At 37.4% G+C, this 21,510-nt stretch overlaps 1 protein-coding gene across 6 annotated transcripts in view; it reads left to right on the forward strand.

Annotated features, from left to right (window-relative positions):
- Positions 1 to 21,510, forward strand: part of LOC103038317 (serine/threonine-protein kinase WNK2) — a 93,731-nt gene that overhangs the window by 22,969 nt on the left and 49,252 nt on the right. For all 6 annotated transcript variants that reach the window (XM_022670762.2, XM_022670764.2, XM_022670765.2 and 3 more), the window contains exons 3-7: positions 3 to 175; positions 1,281 to 1,501; positions 5,296 to 5,453; positions 13,955 to 14,043; positions 18,054 to 18,273. In XM_022670762.2, the coding sequence (XP_022526483.2) occupies positions 3 to 175; positions 1,281 to 1,501; positions 5,296 to 5,453; positions 13,955 to 14,043; positions 18,054 to 18,273 (861 nt within the window). The remainder of the gene's footprint in view (positions 1 to 2; positions 176 to 1,280; positions 1,502 to 5,295; positions 5,454 to 13,954; positions 14,044 to 18,053; positions 18,274 to 21,510) is intronic.

A 21,510-nucleotide genomic window follows, 5' to 3' on the forward strand; every position in this document is an offset into this window, starting at 1 on the left:
AGGACCGGAAGCTGACGAAGGTAGAAAGGCAGCGCTTCAAAGAGGAGGCGGAGATGCTGAAGGGTCTGCAGCATCCCAACATTGTTCGCTTCTATGACTTCTGGGAGTCTCTGCTTAAAGGAAAAAAATGCATTGTTCTGGTGACTGAACTCATGACCTCAGGGACTCTGAAAACGTAAGTAAGATCTTCAAATGCACGCCTTTGGCCTTTTCATTAAAGGGTATTGATTACTCTGTGGAGGATATTGAAAAGCTTGTATTGAAAATGAGATTTACACTTAGCAGACTGTATAATGAAACCAATATGTCTGGTTTAGTTAGTTCAGATGTGAAAGACCATCTCTTTTGATTTGATTAGTCATTTTGTACCCTACTTACTACTTGAGTGTTTTTGTATTTTTATACATTTTTTTTCTATTTAGAAATTTACTTAAATAAATTTCATTGTAATAAAATCCTTTTGCTATCAGTAAATTTGACGAATGGAAAGGAGGAGGGAAAAAAACACAGCGTTCCATAACTTTTTAGTTGCCTCCCCAAAAGTTAAATATGTGTATTACAGTGTGTGCTCTCTGTAGATAATGTTTATTATCAGGACACCATGTAATTTGGCCAGGGGCACCCAAACCTTTGCGTATAACTCATAATAAAATTTAATGAAAGACTGCAAGAATGTGATATATGAAGTTCCTTAAACTTTGACTGATCATGGTCATTTATTGTGAAAAAAATGTGAAAGTTAGAACATCTAGTTCTTTCCCTGTTTTTGCTTACACAGTTTCTCCATATTAGCTGGAGACACACCCATGGGTTAGCTTTCAGTTTCACATGAAATGCGTCCTTTTAAAATACAGTCACCGCTCATTGTGTGTGTGCTGTATCCTACTTCATGGTAATTTTTAAAGCATAAACATTGTTGTAATAGCAATGTTCTGTTTCTGGTAGCAGTCTATTTTCAATTTGTTTGTGAATTTAATATTTGTATATGTTATTTCAGAATAAATTATTAATTATTGATTTGTTTACAATAAGAACATTTTGTGATAAAATTTTAAGTTTTAATACTGTCTTAATAATAATTAACAATTCATTTTTAAAAAATCCTTAAGGGACAATAAGGTAAATTCTTATTTTCTTTTTTTCCCCTCTGCATAGCCAAAATATTAGATTGAAGCTCTCTGTCGGGAGAGACTCAGTCAATTGACTCTGGAGCAAAATAATGTGATTGGGATATCTCTAAAAACTGTTAATTTCTTCCCTCTGTTATAATTTCTTTGCAGCTATCTAAAGCGCTTTAAAGTGATGAAGCCCAAAGTCTTACGGAGCTGGTGTCGACAGATCCTCAAAGGCCTGCACTTTCTGCACACACGCACCCCACCAATCATTCATCGAGACCTTAAGTGCGACAACATCTTTATCACAGGTCCTACGGGCAGTGTGAAGATCGGAGACCTGGGCCTCGCCACTCTGAAGAGAGCCTCCTTCGCCAAGAGCGTCATCGGTGAGATATCCGTGCAGTTCTGCCTTCTGCATGATCATTAAGGGCCAACCTGACAGATTTCAGAGCATTTATTCATGTAGTTTTTCGGATGTCTGTACGATAAAGAGATTTATTTAAGGAAGTTGGAGACTTAACCTTGGACAAAGGCTACTGCATCCATAGCTCTTTCTCCCTCCATAATTATAATTAATGTTGTATGTCTATGTAAGTACATACACCTAAGTACTAAAGAGTGCATTAGTGCATTTAAAATGGATTGGAATGCCCAGGACACATTACTGTGTTGGGTGTGGGGTATTTAATGGTATTGAATCATGAACAAAAACGCTGACCGTCTGCCACAAGTGCCGAGTGTCATTGTAACAATGCAAAATTATGCAAGAATATTTTTGTTTAATTTTTATTTAGCAAAATAGCATAATATGATATATTTAAGACAAATACTATTTTTACGTTTTTCATTATCCAGTAGTTTGCTTTATTCACACTGATTTAAAATCAAAAGAAAAGAAGTATGAGTATAACAAAACAAAAGTAGAAATAAATAGAAAATCCACTCACAAATGATTCATGATCACATACATAGTGAGCATTTAAAAAATAACAATAATAATAATAAAAGATGGAGGATAAAGCATAACAAGTAGTACACATAATGAAATTCCTTACTGCATAATGAGATCCACAGCAGGACCTCATCACTTAGTGAAAATCAGTTTTTGAAGCCTTAGTGTAAATGTTATGTTATTTGGTCCATCTAATAAACATCCCATAGCTTTTGTAAGTTATATGTTGGGTTCTGGGTTAATCTGTTTAATTCTAATACACTCTAAAGCTGCTATACAGTATATTATATTACAAGTAAATTATTTTTTGGACCATCCGACCACACCATCAGGAATAACTCCCAATATTGCTACTGTAGGCTCTTGTGTGTGTGTGTGTGTATATATATATATATATATATATATATATATATATATATATATATATATATATATATATATATATATAATATATATATATATATATATATATATATATATATATATATATATATATATATATATATATATAATATATATATATATATATATATATATATATATAATATATATATATATTAGGGTTGTCACGATACCAAACTTTTGACTTCGATACCGATACTAACTGTAGTATCACGATTCTCAATACTAAAACGATACTTGGAAGAAAAAAAAACTAAAAAAATATCTGAACATAAAATGTTTATTTATTGGATTGAACACTGAACAATCGGTGCAAACGTTTTTATTCTAAAATTAAACATTTGAACAAAAAACAAGTTTCGTTATTATAACCTTAACTATAACATAATTATCTAAACACTTCCTAAAAAACTAAAACCAAAACCAGAGGTAATGGTAGCCTGACTATGTGAACCTGACGGGCGGGCAGAAGAGACAGAAGAACATTACAATGTTATGTTCATTTGAACACTTACTGCTCCGTTGTATTAATCAACCGTTTACCGTTTTTAATAAGCCCATGTTCAGTGTACAGACAGTGTGTATCTTGACTAACTCCACTAACCTGTCGACTTCTCAGCTCTTTGTAGAGATCAGGGTGCTTGTCTGCTAAATGCTTAGTCAGGTTGCTGGTGTTCCCTCCTCTGTAGAGGTTAGATCGGGCCCAAAAAATCCGACCCGACCCAGCCCGAGCCCGTGCACGTTCTGCCCGAGCCCGACCCAACCCAAACCATAAACTGGCTGTTTTCGGGCTGTTTGAATGAGTGAAATATGATCAGAATTATGTTAATTAACACTGTAACAAAGAAGAATATAACTATTATTTAATTAAAATGATTTTTAAGAACAGCTAAACACAGTGCTGCAGGTCAAACGCGGAGGCGTTCACGTGTGAGAGAGAGAGACACAGAGAGAGAGAGACACACAGAGAGAGACACAGCGAGAGTGAGAGAGAGAGATTTGCGTGTTCTGATGTGAGCTACTCACAGGTAAAGGTTCTCTTTGATCTCCTCGTGCTCATATTCTAGTCCCACACATAACGCTTCGCGGAAAGAATCGGCACAACACCCCCCGCTGTACAACTGCAGGAGTGAAAACAGCGCTTATAAATAAAGTAGTTTTATTAAACACAACATGTTACCATTTACAGTAAGGGGAGGAAGGGGGAAGGGTATGTAAACCCTTAGGCTAATGACTATTGGAGACAATTGGAGCCAGGAATCAGCCAACCTGGAGTCCAATAAATGTGAAGAGATTGGATGTGTTTGTTAAAGCTACCCTGCCCTATAAAAAACACACCAGTTTTGAGTTTGCTGTTCTTAAGAAGCTTTGCTTGATGTGATTAATGCCTCACACAAAAGAGCTCTCAGAAGACCTATGTTCAAAAAACTGGAAAGGGTTACAAAAGTATCTCTAAAAGCCTTGATGTTCATGTGTCCACGGTAAGACAGACAGGCTACGAATGGAGAAAGTTCGGCACTGTGCTGCTCTCTCTAGACGTGGTCGTCCTGTAATGATGACTGAAAGAGCACAGTGCAGAATGATCAATGAGGTGAGGAAGAATCCTAGAGTGTCAGCTGAAGACTTACAGAGATCTCTGGCACATGCTAAACATTTTAGTTGACAAATTTACAATAAGAAAAACATTGAACTAGAATGGAGTTCATGGGAGAACATCACAGATGAAGCCACTGCTGTCCAAAAAAAACATTATTGCATGTTTAAAGTTTGCAAAAAAACACCTGTATGTTCCACAGCACTACTGGCTTAATATACTGTGGACAGAAGATACCAAAATTAAGTTGTTTGGAAGGAACACACAACGCTATGTATGGAGAAAAAAGGCACAGCACACCATCAAAACCATATCCCAACTGTAAAATATGGTGGAGGGCGCATCCTGGTTTGGGGCTGTTTTGCTGCCTCGGGATCTGGACGGATTACCGTCATCAATGAAAAATGAATTCCTTTGTTTACCAAAACATTTTGCAGGAAAACTAAAGACCATCTGTCCGCCAACTGAAGCTCAACAGTGGATGGATGATGCAACAGGACACCGACCCAAAACATAAAAGTATATCAACAAACGAATGGCTTCAACAGAAGAAACTACTCCTCTGGAGAGTCCTGACCTCAACCCAATTGAGATTCTGTGGGACGACATCAAGAGTGATTCACACCAGATATCCCAAGAATATTATAGCTGAACTGAAACAGTTTTGTGAAGAGAAATGATCAAAAATTCCTCCTGACTGTTCTGCATGTCTGATCTGCAACTACAGGAAATATTTGGTTGAGGTTTTTGCTGACAAAGGAGGATCAACCAGTTGTTAAATATAAAGATTCACATATTTTTCCCCCCTCACTAACGTGTTCAATAAATCCATGCAAACATTTTTTAAAGCAGTCTGTGTTTGTCTATAGCTGAGACCTAGATGAAGATATCTATTATATATATTTACTAATTAATGCAGAAACCCAAGTAATCCCAAAGGGTTCACATACTTTTTCTTGGAACTGTATCTGAACACTTCCTTACCCCCAAAGCTTAAGCTTTCATTACTACTACTATTACTACTAAAACTCAGAACACAGTTCAGTCTATTGTGTTGTGTAAAGTATTGTTTCTGTACTATTGCCTGTAATATTTTCCAGTACTAACTGAAGATTTGCCTCAGGCACAAGTTTTGGGTCTGACCTTGAGCTGTTGTGGAGTGTAGTGTTTCCAGGTTGACCTTGCTGATTGCTTTTGTCTCTTTGACCCGTTGGTATTTCTCTTGCTCCCAGGCACTCCTGAGTTCATGGCCCCAGAGATGTATGAGGAGCACTACGATGAGTCTGTGGATGTTTACGCCTTTGGTATGTGCATGCTGGAGATGGCCACATCGGAATACCCCTACTCTGAATGCCAAAATGCTGCTCAGATCTATCGTAAAGTCACCAGCGTAAGTCCTGCTCTACCAACACTTTCACAGAAACATTGATCCCAAAAGCTTCTAGCAATCTAAGGAATTGCTCTCTAGAGGAATGAAAATCCTGTTATGATTCTTTTAAGAACAGCCCAGTGCTAGGGTTGTAAATTTCTCTCCTTTAGACAGACAGTGGAATGCTCAATTACAATAGAACACACCTTTTACATATTGTTTCACCACATTGTTTTTGTCTGGTATCTAGTGTTGTCATGATACCAAAATTATGACTTTTAATACGATACCTCAGTGGCGATTGCTCTAAGACTGCAAGGGAAGCTCAGCTTCCCCTAAAATGTAAAAAAAATAAGTGATTAAATATATACTGTTGTATGTACATGTCACTGATTAAATATGCGCTACACCGCGCTGAACTTAGTTCAGAATCAGCTTCTTATCACTGGTAACGCCGCGGAGTCCCTTTTTGATAGCAAAATGAGCGAATCAGCGATCTTTTAGTGTAAAAATCTGTGATGGGAGCATTTTTATTCTGTTCTGAGTTGAACCGGAGACTTTCCTAATCCTTATAGAGGCATTTTCTTTATTAAAAACGACTAGCGACAAATCCAGCTTCTATTTCTGGTGCTTTTCTGTAGCTGCTTGTGTTTGGAGACTAACTTCTGTTACTCTTTCTGACTTCTATCACTCTATTCTATCGCAGTTTCTGTCCAGCGGGTGCTGCTCAGCCCACAAAGCACTCACAGACGGACACACTTCACACTAGCCTCGCGCCAGTGCAAGCTGCACAAGCTGAGACAGTTTTAATGTTGTGGACGGATTTTGGCGGAGCCATTTGATAGTCTTCCTTACAAAGAAAAACGTAACAGTTAAACAGCAGGGCAGATCAACTGCTCAGATTAATTTGGTGTAAAAGGTGGGAAAAGTAACAGGTATTTTCAGCTGTTCTGGTGTGATAAAGTGAGCTGGCTGACTGGAAGTGCTAAAATATACTGATGGCCATTCCTCTTGATGAAACTATTTCAGGACATAAATAACAGGGGCCAGTAGTAAGTATTGTGTTACCATTAAAAATAATTTAAATTAATAAAGAGATTATTCAAGGAAATTAAAACTGTCCAAAAAGGAACTAAATTTACCTGCATTTTTTTCTTTACCACCTTTAAAGATTTTGCATAATGTTTTTTTTACTGATCATTTTATGTTTATTCATGTCATAGCGTCTTTTTTTATGTAGTTGTTCAATGTAAAGAATGGGTACCTTTTTGTTGTGTAGTGAAAACTTGACTTTTGTTTACAAAAAAAAAATCTCAGGGAGAGTAGAATTTTTGTATAAATAAAACTACATATGTTAAGATGTAGGCCGAAATTGAGCTTCCCCTCCTTGAAAGACCAGCATCCGCCACTGCGATACCTGCCTAAAATATCTCAATACTGAAACAATACCACAGCAAAAACCTAAAAGGTTTTTTGTATTTGCCGTGGTATTGTTTCAGTATTTAGATATTTAGGCAGGTATCGTATCAAAAGTCAAAATTTTGGTACAACTCTCTATCTGTTAAAAACTAAAAGCACAAAATAATCCCTGTATAAACAGAAACAGAGGATAAATCTGCCTTCAGGGTTTTCTTACAGAAACAATGAGGGTTAGGAAAAAGATAGAAAGAGTTAATTTGCAAGAAAAGTGGATTAACACGGCTAACATGCGTTACCCATTAGTTTATCAGAATGTAAAAAGCAGTGAAGGTACCTTAGCTAATGATGACAGACTGCACAGATCCCTTTTACACTTAAACAGCGCTAACTCTGAACTTAGACAAGCTAACCTAACTAGCAAACGAGCTAACAGAGCAGCGTTACCTGCCTTCAGAAATCTGAACAAGCATACCTCTCTAAATATCTTGGGGACGAGACGCATGCCACATATTTAGAATTGAGGTTTCTATGGTAGCGCAGCTGAACCTATCCTATAAATGATCTTCATCTAGTAAATGGGAGAGAAGGAGCCGCTGTGTGGATCAGCTGTGTGAGGTTCAGAATGAGGGACTCATTCAGAATGAGGAGGGTGGCGGGGGGCATTTGGCGAGTGGTACTTGGCTGGGCACGCAGTTCACGCTGCCTGATCGCATGCTGCGCCTGTTCGCAGCGCTACTTAAAGGGGAAATAGAAAATAAAGTTTATTGAATCCTATCCCCCCCAGCTTATCATACTTATCGAGGACAATATATATTGCGGAAAACATCGATATCGTTTTATCGCCCAGAACTAAGCGAAGGCATGAAAAACACCTGCCCGAACACATGCATCACATACTTTACATTCACAAAATACCCAGCACTTTATCCAATACATTTATCCAATACATAATAAAAATAAGTAAGAAGGCCCCTGTGCTCGTATAAATAAGCCTTCAGTCCTGTCTCACGCTGTTGGTATTAAACTACAGGGCATAAAATTAAATCACATTTGTGAAACATCGGCAGAATATTTCTCGTCACACCCCCTAGCATTGACCCTTAGAATCCAAAGTGGTCAGCATGACAAATGTATGCCATATTATAAAACCATGGTATGAAATGAGCAGATGGTTCTAAGTGTTTAAACAAGACTGCAGTGATGTGCAGTTCTCAGAAAAGTGGTGAATTGAATGAAGGCCAGAGAAGAGAACTTGGCAGCAGTTGGTGTGAAATATTGGAAGTTGGGAAGAAATGAAGGCTTGCAGTGACAGACAGTGAGTGGGGGAGGGTTCAGTCGTTTGTTCTGCAGCTTTTAGACTAAAAACAGAACCGGCTCCCTGTCGCATTGTCCCCACTATTATGATCATAAATTATGGGACCAGCAGCAGGCAAATAATTCCAACAGGTGGCGGTTATAAACATTATTATTATTATTATTATTATTATTATTATTATTATTATTATTATTATTATTATTATTATCCCATCTAGTGTGTATGGATCATGAAATCAATATTGGTGTAAAATGTAAAAGTGATTAGTAACATATACTAAAACTATAGTATCACACAGGGAGAATCAAACTGCATCTCATAAAAGAAGGAAACTAAATGGGCCAGTAACCAAATTACTCTGGGTTGTGCTCACCATCTAATACAGAACAGGGTCCTACATCTTGAGGAAAGTGCAGCTTTTCTGCGTGTTTAAACCCTCAGGTGGCTCAGTCAGTCAACACTACTATAAAAGCAAATACTATAAAGCAAACACATCCCTAACAAAGAGTTTAAGAACTCTGTTAAAGGAAATATCCAGTGTAAAATAAGCTTGAAGTAAAACTGATAAACCTTGATAATTAGTAGGAACTTTCGTTGAATAACCCCAGCATTTCACTCACCGCTTTCCCAAATACAGCGGTTTAGACAATGCTCTTAACAGGCCACAATGCTAGTGATGGAGACATAGAGTTGCCCATGAAAAGAAATCACTATTTTGCATCATTAACCAACTCAAAATAGCTCAACACTTCATTGGTAGAATTCTGAGGTAAGTCGACTAACAAATACAAATGAACACGTAGGATGGGGGAAGAGATTGCTAAATGAATTCAGTGGAAATGCATAAATCCCAGCTGTTGCTGAAAACATCTCTAATACTCAGGCATTTCAGCTCTGCATCCCACCACTTGACAGGTGCCAGTGTAACCAAATAATCAATGTTATTTACTTAACCTGTCAGTGGTTTTAATTTTGCGGCAGATGGGTGTGTGTGGGTCATGGTTGCCTGCTTGTGCTGACAGCAGTGTGTGAGGTTGTATCGAGATCTGTCTTAAGTGTTTGGAGACTGCAGGTGCATTTGTAATGTGTAGAGTGGGTTGATGGCTATTGATTTTGGCACAATAGCTCCACCTGCTACTGCTAAGCTACAAATATCCAACCCGAGTCTACCTGAGCCTGTGCATGTTCTGTCCTAGCCCGACCCAGCCTGAAACATTATTAACCCAAGCCAGACTTAACCCAGCACTGTTTTAGTGAGTAGAGCTTTAAAACAGCTTTTTGTACTGAGTGCAGCTTTAAAAATGAGATTTTTTTATAATAATAATATCATTGATTATAATTAATAGTAGTATAATATAATTGCTTCAACCACGGAAATTATAATTTTTCTCCCTCAAAATTGGCGGTCCTTGGTGTTTAAGGTGCTGAACTGCAAGTCGAGATCCCCTAAAGAAGCTCTTTAAGAATAACGACTGTGTAAGGGCACTCGTTAATCTGCGAGCGAGTTTACATAGTACTTTAGTTACGCACGGGTTTGGGAAACACTCTTTAATTAACGATCAATCTTAAGTATGCGTTAACAAAGTTCTTAGCGTTACGAAGCTTTTGGGAAACCCACCCCTGAGCTGTTTGAGTAAATATTTTTAGAATGATGTTAATGAACAGTGCAGGAGAGAAGAACCATAGGCATGTTGTTAATAAAACCCTTGCACACAGAGCTGCTCATTCTCTGCAACAAAGACAAAACGAAAACTAGCAGTGAGTAACTAAAGTGCCCATACTTTATGATTTCTGCCCCCAAAAGTTTCCATTGTCTTGCCTCATTCTCAGATCTACAGTTTTATAATTAACATCAGTTCCATTGGTCCTACAGTAAAACCCTGCTCTACAAGAACGCCACAGGTTCTGCTCTGTCAACCAACAGTGACCATCAGTTCACTACAGTTTCTGCACTACAGTTAATAGATAAATAAGATAGTGAACACTGTAGTTCACTGCTCGACTCTCTTGTTTATTTTCCTCTGTTTAAATCCTGATTCTGAGAAATAATGTATTAAACAGAAACAATCAATCAAACATCTTACCATAACACTAGCTTACAGACTGTAAAAGCGGGAAAACTCCACACAACAGAGCAGTGAAGAACAAATGATGAAAGATATGAGGACGTGTATGTGTGTGGATTACAAGTCTAGATTACTGTGGATAAATAAGCATGTGTGTGGTAGCTACATGTGTTCCTGTGAAATGGATTGCAGGTGGAACTTAGTTAGTTTGGTCATTGGTGGTAAGTTTGAGAACCCCTGATTTATGCTATATTATATTCTCTCTCCTGCATTTCCCTCTCCACCTCTATCTTTCACTCTACAGATTTTCTCACTCTGCCTCCACTTTCCTCCTGTTCTGGTTTAGCAGGGTTTGCTGTATGCATGTTATTTTTATCCTTTCGTTCCTTTTAAAGGGTGACTCTGCTCTGCACAGTGAAAGAAGATCATTAGCATCTGCTTGATGTTCAGTTTCAGTGGAAATAAAGTCTACCGCAGTCTGTTAACTTCTCTTAGTCTGGCTGTAAATAAGCACCGTTCAGTCAGAGAAGCTAAAAGTTAAAACAGCAGTGAAATGAACCGGTCAGTGGAGGCTTTCTTATTTAAATTAATTATGACTCACGTTATGAGACTAAGGTTAATGCTGAATTCAAATACCAATTGTTCAATTTACTTCCATGCACATTCTCTGTCTGAATCGTGCCCGTTATATAATCATTAACATGAGGTTGGGTGTGTCTCAATTGTGTACTAATTACTAATACTAACTAGTTTTTAATTGTGAAGCATGTAGTGTGTATATATATATATATATATATATATATATATATATATATATATATATATATATATATATATATATATATATATATATTAAAAAATGTATTCAATAAATCCTTGATACATAGTCAGAACTCGTTTATACTATGCTATGTGGGCCTAATTCAGCGAAACACTGACGAAGGAAGGTGCCTGCCTGATGACCCCTGAGAAGAGCTTGCACTGAAGTTTGTGTTAGTTTGGATGAAGGGGATTGGTGTGGTCCTGCTCTTGTAATAATTTGTCTCATGAGTTTTTGTAGACGTCTGAGTACTTGCCAGTTGAGGCACGGACCATGAACATAGTTCGCTATGCTTCTGGATTCTTGTCGAGCCAGTATCAGATGGTAGTGGTTGCTGTGTTCTGCTCACACAACTTATAATGTGATTTATTGTGTGTGATTGTGCTTAGGTAAGTGTGATGTTGCCATAGTTAAAGGAAGTGAGCTTAGATTAAGGAGGGATTCTGTGTGTGCATAGGTTATTTTTCGGTAGGTCTGTTACTTGGCAGTTGAGGCAATGGACCATGAACATAGTGTTAGGCTGTGCTTCTGGATTCTTGTCGAGCCAGTATCAGATTGTGGTGGTTTTGCTATTGTTGTTAGTTGAGTGAGTAGTAGATCCTGGCTGAGCCCTATGCATAACCCCAGCTGTTAGGTGCAGGATTTGTCAATTTCCTGTATTATATTACTACTTACTTGTTAACAGTATTAGAAAGAAATAGTGATAGGACTGCAACTAACGAATCTCGTTATTATTTTTCGATTAATTGATTATTAATCGGATAAAATTAGTAAAAAGCTTTAATAAACCAAACTGCCTTTCTACTAATGTTGTAATGAGTTTGTATTGTATGAACAATTTACCTATGTTTACATTAATTACATAAATTTTATATTATCATTATTTGAACACTGTGTATGTAATGAAATTCACTTTTGCTGTGATAGTTAAATATTTCCATGCAAAGTTTGAGTCAGAAAAGTCCTAGAAAAATGCAAGTGTAATAAATTTACTAAAAGGATTAGGGCTGGGTATCATCACTGATTTGCCAGTTTGATGTAATTCTGCTTTATAAGGTCCCGATTTGATTTAAAATCGATTAATTTAGGGAAATTTCAGTAGTAGTTTGAATATGAAATTTTGTAATCATACAAGAAACACTCAAACTTCCATTATTAAAATATTAGTGTTTATATTATGAAGACTTAACACAATAGTAACATTCATTTTTAATATCATTTAATGTAGTTAGTTAATTGGGACACCGTGCTTCACATCTCTATACAGATTTGGAATGACCACTTCACTCAAATGTTTGTGTGGGTAAAATATAACGTGGTTCCGGAACATTAATGAGACTCCGGAAGCCATCGATTTCAACAGCGCTGTATGACCATATATACTGATATTTTAGCTGCATAAAACAAAAACATAACATGCTTCATAAATTTCTTATTTATTTGCAAATAAAAGTGTAAAATTTACCCATACCCATACTTGGAGATCTGTCTAACACATTTAGTTTCCCCAGTAAATCGGCTTACCCGCTAAGCTAATGGAAATACAGAGGAAAATTACTTATTTGTACAGAAACTTCCCCGCAGTGCAGACTACGTCTGCCATGTTTTTAGATCTGTGCGCTGGAACTCTGAGCTGGTGAAATGCATCATGGGATTGCCCTTACTGTGAAGGATACATCTCATGCTAAGACACTGTATTAATAGCTTAGCAACTACATGGGGTTGGAGAATGAAACTAAAACACCTGCCATTTTAGTGTGGGAGGTTTCATGGCTAAATTGAAGCAGCCTGGTAGGCAATCTTCATTAACTGCACATTGCACCAATAAGAGCAAAGTGTGAAGGTTCACAGTTTTGCTCAAAATATTGCAATGCACATATTGCAATCACAAAGTCTTTGTGATGTATCAAGAGCCACGGTATCCAGGGTAATGTCAGCATACCACCAAGAAGGACCAACCACATCCAACAGGATTAACTGTGGACGCAAGAGGAAGCTGTCTGAAAGGGATGTTCGGGTGCTACATTGTATAAAAAAAACACGGCTGCCCAAACCACAGCAGAATTCAATGTGCACCTCAACTCTGTTTCCACCAGAACTGTCTGCGGGACAATAAATTATTGTGATCTAAAATCAGGTGTTTCAGTTTTATTGTCCAACCGCTGTACATAGCTATCACATGGGACACTGTAGCAATAGCTTAGCAAGTGCTTAGCACCCACATGAGATGGTAAAATATTAATATATTGTTTGTAAGAACACAGGTTTGGTTGGTGATGTAGCTTTATGGATCTGTTCGAAACACCTGATTTGGTTTAACAATACATTTATTTTTAAATCAATGCTTTCTGCTCAGATATACAGTTACACATTTTTTCAAGATGTCACCACAGTGCTGTACATTTGTGTTACTAAAACAATCTGTTAATAAAGCAACCACTGGTTCTTTATACTGATGTTTATTTTGGAATTGTTTTTTGTTTTATTTTTATTTTATTTGCATTTCCTGAGAATTTTTTTGTATATTTACATTTTCTACTCTCCAATTATCCCTGGCTGTTGCTGTTTGATTAGAGTAAGGTGTATAAGGAAGCTGTTTGAAACTGAGATTAAATACTTCTGTAATCTTATATGCAGGGCTCAGAAAGACAGAATAAACTATGATGAAACAAGAGCTTTTAGGGAAAAACTGGGTAATGTTAGGTTGAGCTCATGTGATTGTGATCTTTCCAGCTAAGTTTCAGCTATTTTTATAGACTGCAGTATAGTGTTGACTCACAGCACCTGCTCCTGTTTAAACAAGTCGTGGGCGAAAGAACAAAGCTATCACTTCCTAACATCTTACCCTCCCCTCTCTCTCCTTTTTTTCCACTCTCCTCCTCCTCCTCATTTTGTTTCCTAGGGGGTGAAGCCTGCCAGCTTTAACAAGGTCATGGACCCCGAGGTCAAGGAGATCATTGGAGAGTGTATCTGCCAGAATAAGGAGGACCGGTGAGTGACGTCCATGCTGTATGTGTGTAAAACTGAAGTTTTTAAGCTTTTTACTTCGTTTATCATCCATGATCCAGCAAAAAAAAAACACCTTCTTTATGTGTCTGTATTGTTCTATATCGTTACTGTTACACATAGACTTTCCAGTTTATTCTGGCGTTTGTTCATATTGTGTCCAAAATTGCTTTCATTAAAAATCTTTTTATGTTAACTTCCATTGGAAGTGTGGTTCCCACTTAGTTTCCCACAAAGACATCTCTAATGTGCCCTCCAGAGTGGCAAAAAAGATAAGTGTTCTGTTGGCTGGCCTTCTTGTTTGAAAAATAGTGATTTGAGTGCCCACTAGGGTGCCCCTTCTTTAATAAATCATGATGTGCTCTCCACGATCAAGAAATGGGTGCTCTTCTGCCCTTATAGTAGAGAAGGATGCCTTGATTTTTTTTTTCGCCCCTGCTTTCTAAACAGCCCGAGTTTGCATTGAAAATATAAACATTGAAAATATTAACTTTAATCCATTTGAAACCAGGCAAGTTTTATATCATAGTATTTTTATTATTATTAAAAATTTAAAATAGGCTTTTATATAGGTCTGTGACTTGCTGTACTATACTATAACACACTAAGGGTTTAAATTAAGGCTTTGATTAGTATAGGGTTTACTCTGTCCCATACAAATGACACAAAATATGAAGAAGTCAGACTTCATTAGCAGAACAACAGCTGGCATTTAAACAATAGACCTTAACGTTGTTGGTGTATCTCTTTTAAACACAACTTCCTTTAAAAAACTAAATATTGTTAGTATTTTTCCATAAACACTAGAAATGCTCCTAAAATACTCAGTTTAAGTATTTAAAAGAGATATTTCCCAAAAGTTCTATTGCAGACACAAGTCAGACACAATTTGTCAGTTTACAGTATATTGTTACTGAAGCCATCAGAGGCAATTCTCTTCTTTCTCCAGTTAACAAATAAATTAAATTCAGTGTGCATTAAAATTATCCTTTAAGCAACAGTGTTAATCTATTTAAAAGTCCTATAATTACTTTTTATTGTACTCTGAAAAAACACTCGTACAATGATGAACAGCAGCAGGACTCTGCTGACTCCACACAGAGCTGAGCGTCCAGTGCGTTAGCTTGTTATACTAACAGGCTAGTGTATGTGCTTCTTTGGTGGTGCTGTTCTGCACAGTGCTCCGCAGAGCCTCTAGTTGTATGGAGGTATATGAAAAAAGTATACAGGTTCTAATATTCCCTCCGGTATACTATATGAACCGCTATACCGCCCAGCACTATACTGCAGTTTTTTTTATTTGAGCAGATTTCTCTAGATGTCAGAGATCCAGCATTTATTGATGATGATAAACAGTGTGTATCCAAAAGTGGTAAAATAAATAATGATCTGCCTCTGTTAGATATATTATAGAAGAAGAAGATGATGATGATGATGAACTGAAAAATGTTAATTCTAATTTATTTATTTACCAAATCCAAACTACTAGCTTTATCTTCCCCTGTTCCTCTCTCTGAACTGAGAGTGTAAAGGCTGGCCCATGCTTTAACTAAGATGTTTACATCTGACTCTACATTTTTTTAAACTGTTGCTAACAAATCACTGGACAGCTCAGAATGCTTGGACTGCACATTCTGTTATCGCAGCTAAAAAATTCCTGGGCTGACTGGATAGCATCACTCTCCATGATTAAGAGAGAAAGAGTGAGAGGAAAGACTTGGTACCCAGAGAATGCATAGCAATTGTGCAGTTCTGGACTACCAGCCTAGAAAGGGCAAACCTTTTGTTTCCTTTTAGATGCAAATCAAGAGCTGATGAATAAAATCCTGAGCTGATACAAATCCAGTCATAAGGAGGCAATACAGCATTTAAAAAATTATATTGCGAAATGTTCTGGATCTTACAAGGATTAGACCATATTCTGCAAGTAAGGGCGTTATCACACCAGCACTATTTGGTTGAAACAGATTCTTTGTGTTGTTCATTTCAGATCAATAATTGCACTCGAGTTCAGTCCAAAACAACCACACTGAGACCTGCTAGAGGAGGTGGTTTTAGTAGGGTTCTGGTCTCGATCCAACCTGACTATCACATATACTATTTTAATTCGAGCTTAGCTGCTGTTCAGGTGCAGTTTAATTTAGCTCCATGCTAATCTGTCTGAATGCCATGTGTGCTGTGTTTACTGTTCGTGGCCACGTCAATCCGTTTACCTCAGACACTTTCCACTGCAAACGCTTTGTTTAAAATCGCAGCAGTGAATTTTTTGTTTTCAGCTTCACACTGCTCTAGAACACAAATTCTTTCTTCTCGCTCTTCTTACTTTTTCTGACCTGGTTAATTGGTGTGTATTTTGGTGCGTTTGGGTTTTAGATTTGTACTTGTGTTGAAACAAACCAATCCAAGGAGGAAAATGCTCCAAAATACAAACTTACCAACTAATGAGGACCAGAGAAACCTACAGAACTACAGGTGTAAAAACGCCCTTAGATGTAAGTGGTAGAGACCAGCAGACGATCTGCTGCCCAAGCCATGGTGGTCAGCTGCTGTTCTCTTACTCTCATACAGCCACATCCACAAATGCCCTTTGCTGCCCTTTGATGGGAACTTTTCCATACCAGCCAATCTCTTCATCTACTCTAGCCGGGAACAGCAGCCGCTGTCTCCTGCTTACATAACCAGCCCTGCCCAGCGTAAGGCACAGAGGGGAAAAATAGAGATTTGTTATTGTTCTAATTTGGCAGTGCTAGGTCCCTGTGTCCTTGTCCTGAATGGACATACACAGACCTTATTGTATGAGTAGGTCGTATTCACTCAGCATTCTTTCATGAAGTCTTCTATCTGCAGCTTGTGTAGGAGCAAGATAAGAGTCAAGTGTTTCCCAATACAAAACGACAGTGTCCTGAAACATATTAAATAAAAGATGCATGATGAGGAAGCCACAGAAGTTTCCCTGAACACTTGTTCATTTAGTCCATGTCTGCTTTTATCTACAGGCTTTAGTTTTACTTTCTTTTCTCTGTTTGATTCTAGTGAAATAGAACTAACACTAAAACACAAAGATTTCATTAACTTTTATAAAAATATATACATATGGTAGATTTTATTTTATGAAAATGATATGTGTATATATATATATATATATATATATATATATATATATATATATATATATATATATATATATATATATATATATATATTAAATATAAATTAAATATATATTTAAGGCCCACACTTTTCCACTCATTTATGATTGGAATAGCTCTAGAACGGCCAGTCCATGATTTAAATGGCACTGCTGAGGTAAATTTATATATGTGATTGGTGGTTTATCTGCTTGAATTTTCACACTTGCATTTTTAGTCCAGTTAAATCAGATTAAGCTGTTAATTGTCTCTCAGGTGTGAAATACATGATGTGCACCACAAGATTTACTCCTTTGGTATGGTTCTAAATGAACACCGGAGTGGTTGATTTGTGGTGATCTGACTATTTGAAATGAGTAGAAATTTCTTGAATTAAAGTTGACATGTTTTCCTTCTTTTTATGAAATAGATATTTTGGAGATATTTTGGGCTGCATGACATTGCAATATTTTGTTGGATTACAATATATATTTTTTTAACAGGAATTTTCACCAGATTTCTCTAGATCCAACAGCGATCCAACATGTAATGATAATGAACAGTGTATATTTCGAACATTGCTCAATCAAATGCCGACTGGTTGAACGAAGTTGTAGCTTGACTTGTATGTTTTAATAGTCTTACATGAGATTGCACATCCTATGATGGGATTATTGTGCATGCTTACACTGCGATGATGATGATGATGATGATGCTAAAACAATATTGATGTTGTGCAGCTCTATGTAAAATTGTTCAGATTTAAAATGTACTGCATACACATCTGTCACAGCCCTGTTTGTTGGGAGAGTGGAACTACTGTGGGACACATGTGCTCACTTTATTAAACACTGTGCATCTCCTCAGCTACTCCATAAAGGACCTCCTGAACCACGCCTTCTTTGCGGAAGACACGGGCGTGCGAGTGGAGCTGGCTGAGGAAAATGATGGGAGGAAGGCGTCCATCGCGCTGAGGCTGTGGGTGGAAGACCCGCGCAAGCTGAAGGGCAAATACAAGGATGGGGGAGTCATAGAGTTCACCTTTGATCTGGAGAAGGAGGTGCCGGAAGGTGTGGCTCAGGAGATGGTGAGTGGCATTTAGTTGGTGTGTTTGTTTTGCTGTTTGGTTTTCGAAATCCTTTTGTTAACACTTTTTACGTAGCCGAACCGGGTCATAAGTGAAACATATATATTGTGTAAAATAAGCATTTTTTGTTTTGAGAATATATATAATTTTATTTCTGTAGCACCTTTCATACATTCAAATTTGTCTCAAAGTGCTGTACATAAACAGATAGGTGAACACAAAACAAAAACAATAAGAGAAATTAGACCAATAAAAAAGATTAATAAATTAAAATATAAGAAATAAATAAATGGCTAAAATAAACATGAAGAATATGACCATATTTACTGTTATTATGAATATTTGTGGTATAGCAAAATAAAGTTTTAAAAACTGATTTTGGGGAAAACTAACGTGCCATTATTAGCACAGAATTACTATTGATCTTGAAAGTCACTTTAAAAAAATAAATACGAAAAATAAGATATAAAAATGGTCTGTTTTGACATTGAGACATATTAGCAGGGGTTAAGCTAAACATTATACTGCAACCAGCCAGCAGAGGCGCTAGACCTGTGGTTGCTGCTTATTTTTTAAGAGCCATTGGGATGTCAATGCTTTACATAGTTGTTGCCTTGCGAGGATTCCTTTGCTCCTGTGTTTGGTAGCTGCCACTTGATTGAAGCAGTAGATTTGTAAGCTTTGTGCATAAAATGTTTAGGAACAACTTTTCCAAACTTTTTTCAACATTTCTGTGTAGTTCTGCTGACCAATCTAAGAGAAATTTTCCATTCCATCTTCCATTACTAAAGTATTGGAGCAGACTTTTCGCAGATAAAAGTTGTGTAAATTGTTCTTTACTGCTGATGTACCGGAGCCGAGCCGCTGCGCTGTCCTCTGAGTGCGCTGGCTGCTCGGCAATGCTGCATCAGCAGCAGCTCGAAAAGAAGCGGTGGCTGACTTCACATGTATCAGAGGAAGCATGTGCTAGTCTTCACCCTCCTGGTGTGTTGGGGCATCACTAGCGATGGGGGAGTCCTAATGAGTGGGTTGGGTAATTGGCCGTGTAAATTGGGGAGAAAAAGGTGAAAAAAGAAAAAAAAGTTATTTACTGCAGAAAACATTCTACGTCTTTATTCTTGTTGCCGAGTTTAAGACATTTGGAGGCACTGAAACAGGAAGGGAGAAGATCTGCAAAATCTGTGAAACCGCAGCAAACAGTGATCAGACAGGGATTAAGCTGGCTATTCTCTATTTTACTCCAAAACTGACCCAGTGCAGTGTAGTTTAATCCACTTTCAAAATTTAGGTAGGTAACTCTACCTCTTTTGTGCTTAATTATGGTTTATTTTACAGTTAGAAAAGTGCTTTTTCCCTCCATTTTCTCTTTTCCTTTTACTCTTTTAGGGTACACTATTCCTTTTAAAGCAAGTTGAAACGGGTCACTAACAAATAAATGTTCTTAGGAGTTAACTAAAGTGTAGTTCAGTGCTTTCTGGAGGTCCTGGACATACTGTATCTTTACACTCTTCATCCTGACTGATATCCTGATATCTTACAGGCCTACTATACCCATGATGTGTCAGTTTTTATTTGTGTATTAATTTGTTTTTATTTTTTGTTTCATTTATTTTTCATTTTCAATACCTGCTTAAATGATAGTGCCTTTTGAAGATTAACAGTGGTCTGCTCTCAAAGCTTCTATGTGTCTCAATGCAAAAAAAACACACATTCAGTAACTACAAGTAATAAGAATCCCCAGTTAAATCTCTTCCAATGTGTCAGGCCACAGAAACACTTGAATGAATTGTTTACATATGTGTGTAATGTAATGTAATGTAATATAGGATTAAATCTGGAAAAAACACGACTTTAATCAGAGTTTATCTTGGTTTAAATCTCTTGAGAACCAGTATGAAAATAAAAGAACAAGCCAACATAGCACTGAAGCATAACAATCTGGGGGTGTGTGTGCATGTTTGTGCGCGTCTTCCTTTTTCTTTATTAGTGCTATAAGTAAAGATGTGTTAAAATCAGGTCAGATTCCTTTAGATGTTGTAAAAGGAATTGTACCTAAAGCTGTGTACCAATACCTAAATAAGTGGACAGCTTGGCTCTTCTGTTTAAAATGTGTAGGCCCATATTTATTCATCAATTTACATCCATCTACATTTTTTCCTAGGCAGATTTTTCAGATATTCAGATGTTGAGGAGCTGGGGGTTTACTAACTGGGCTTTGAGGAAATGGGTGGAGTAGTGGAACATTCAGGAGATGTGGTTCAATTAGAAGTGTTTAAACAGATTTTTCATGCATCTGAAACCTGCATCGATTTCATTGCTAAAACTGTTATTCAGTTTTTGTTGTATATCTTTTAAGTTTTACAATTAGTATGAAACAGAAGGACAAAATAACTAATATGAAGGGAAAAAAATACCGGTCTAGTCTTGGCTCGCCTGAAATAGGGAAGCTTTCACTATGGACCTATTACTGAGGATAAAATTTGAGAGAGAAAAATGAATAAGAAATGTATAATAAAATGTTAGCCACTTGTACACAGTCGCTGCTGCACACACTTATCCCTAAATGCCTTGAAAAATCCTCTAGATCTCATTATGTAATGTGTGTTTGTGTGTGTGTGTTTGTGCCTCTTTTTGTGCCTCTCTGTCTATCTGTGTCTGTTTTTCTTTCTGTCTGTATGCTAAAGAGAACGGGTTAGTTGTAACAGAGTTATTGATCTGCACAGTCTAAACACCGCCCTGCATCTGTGTGGTCGGGGTGTTGGGGAGCCACACTAATGTTTGTTCTTATTCAACCTTTATTGCTCTGGTTATTTAACCAGACCCTGGATGATCTCTGTCCAGTTCAGTGTGTTCTCAGCCCACAGCACACCTGCTCCAACTCAGCTGCTTGTTGTCCAGCCCTGCTGAAGCTGGAGGAGGTGTTGAGGAGCCGGGTGGGAGCATGTCAGACCCTTATCTAATCTGTGAGGATGTGTAGGGCTGTGAATGCTTGAGTGAAGACCTCATTAGTCTCTGTGTGGAGCTTCTGACTGCTTCTCCTCATTCACTCCCTCAGTGTCACCACAGGGCCTGCAGTTCTTACTTCAGTGTGTCTGAGGAGTGGATAATGAGGCTCTCACACTCTCTCTGTGTGAGAGGGAGTTCTGTACATCACTGCTCTATTTTTAGGCTGCTCTTCTCTGAATATGTTGAATGTTTAATTATGTTCCTTTAGTAAAACATGCTTAAACCCCATAG

Source organism: Astyanax mexicanus, chromosome 12 (genome assembly GCF_023375975.1).
Source record: "Astyanax mexicanus isolate ESR-SI-001 chromosome 12, AstMex3_surface, whole genome shotgun sequence".
NCBI classification, from domain to species: Eukaryota; Metazoa; Chordata; class Actinopteri; order Characiformes; family Acestrorhamphidae; genus Astyanax; species Astyanax mexicanus.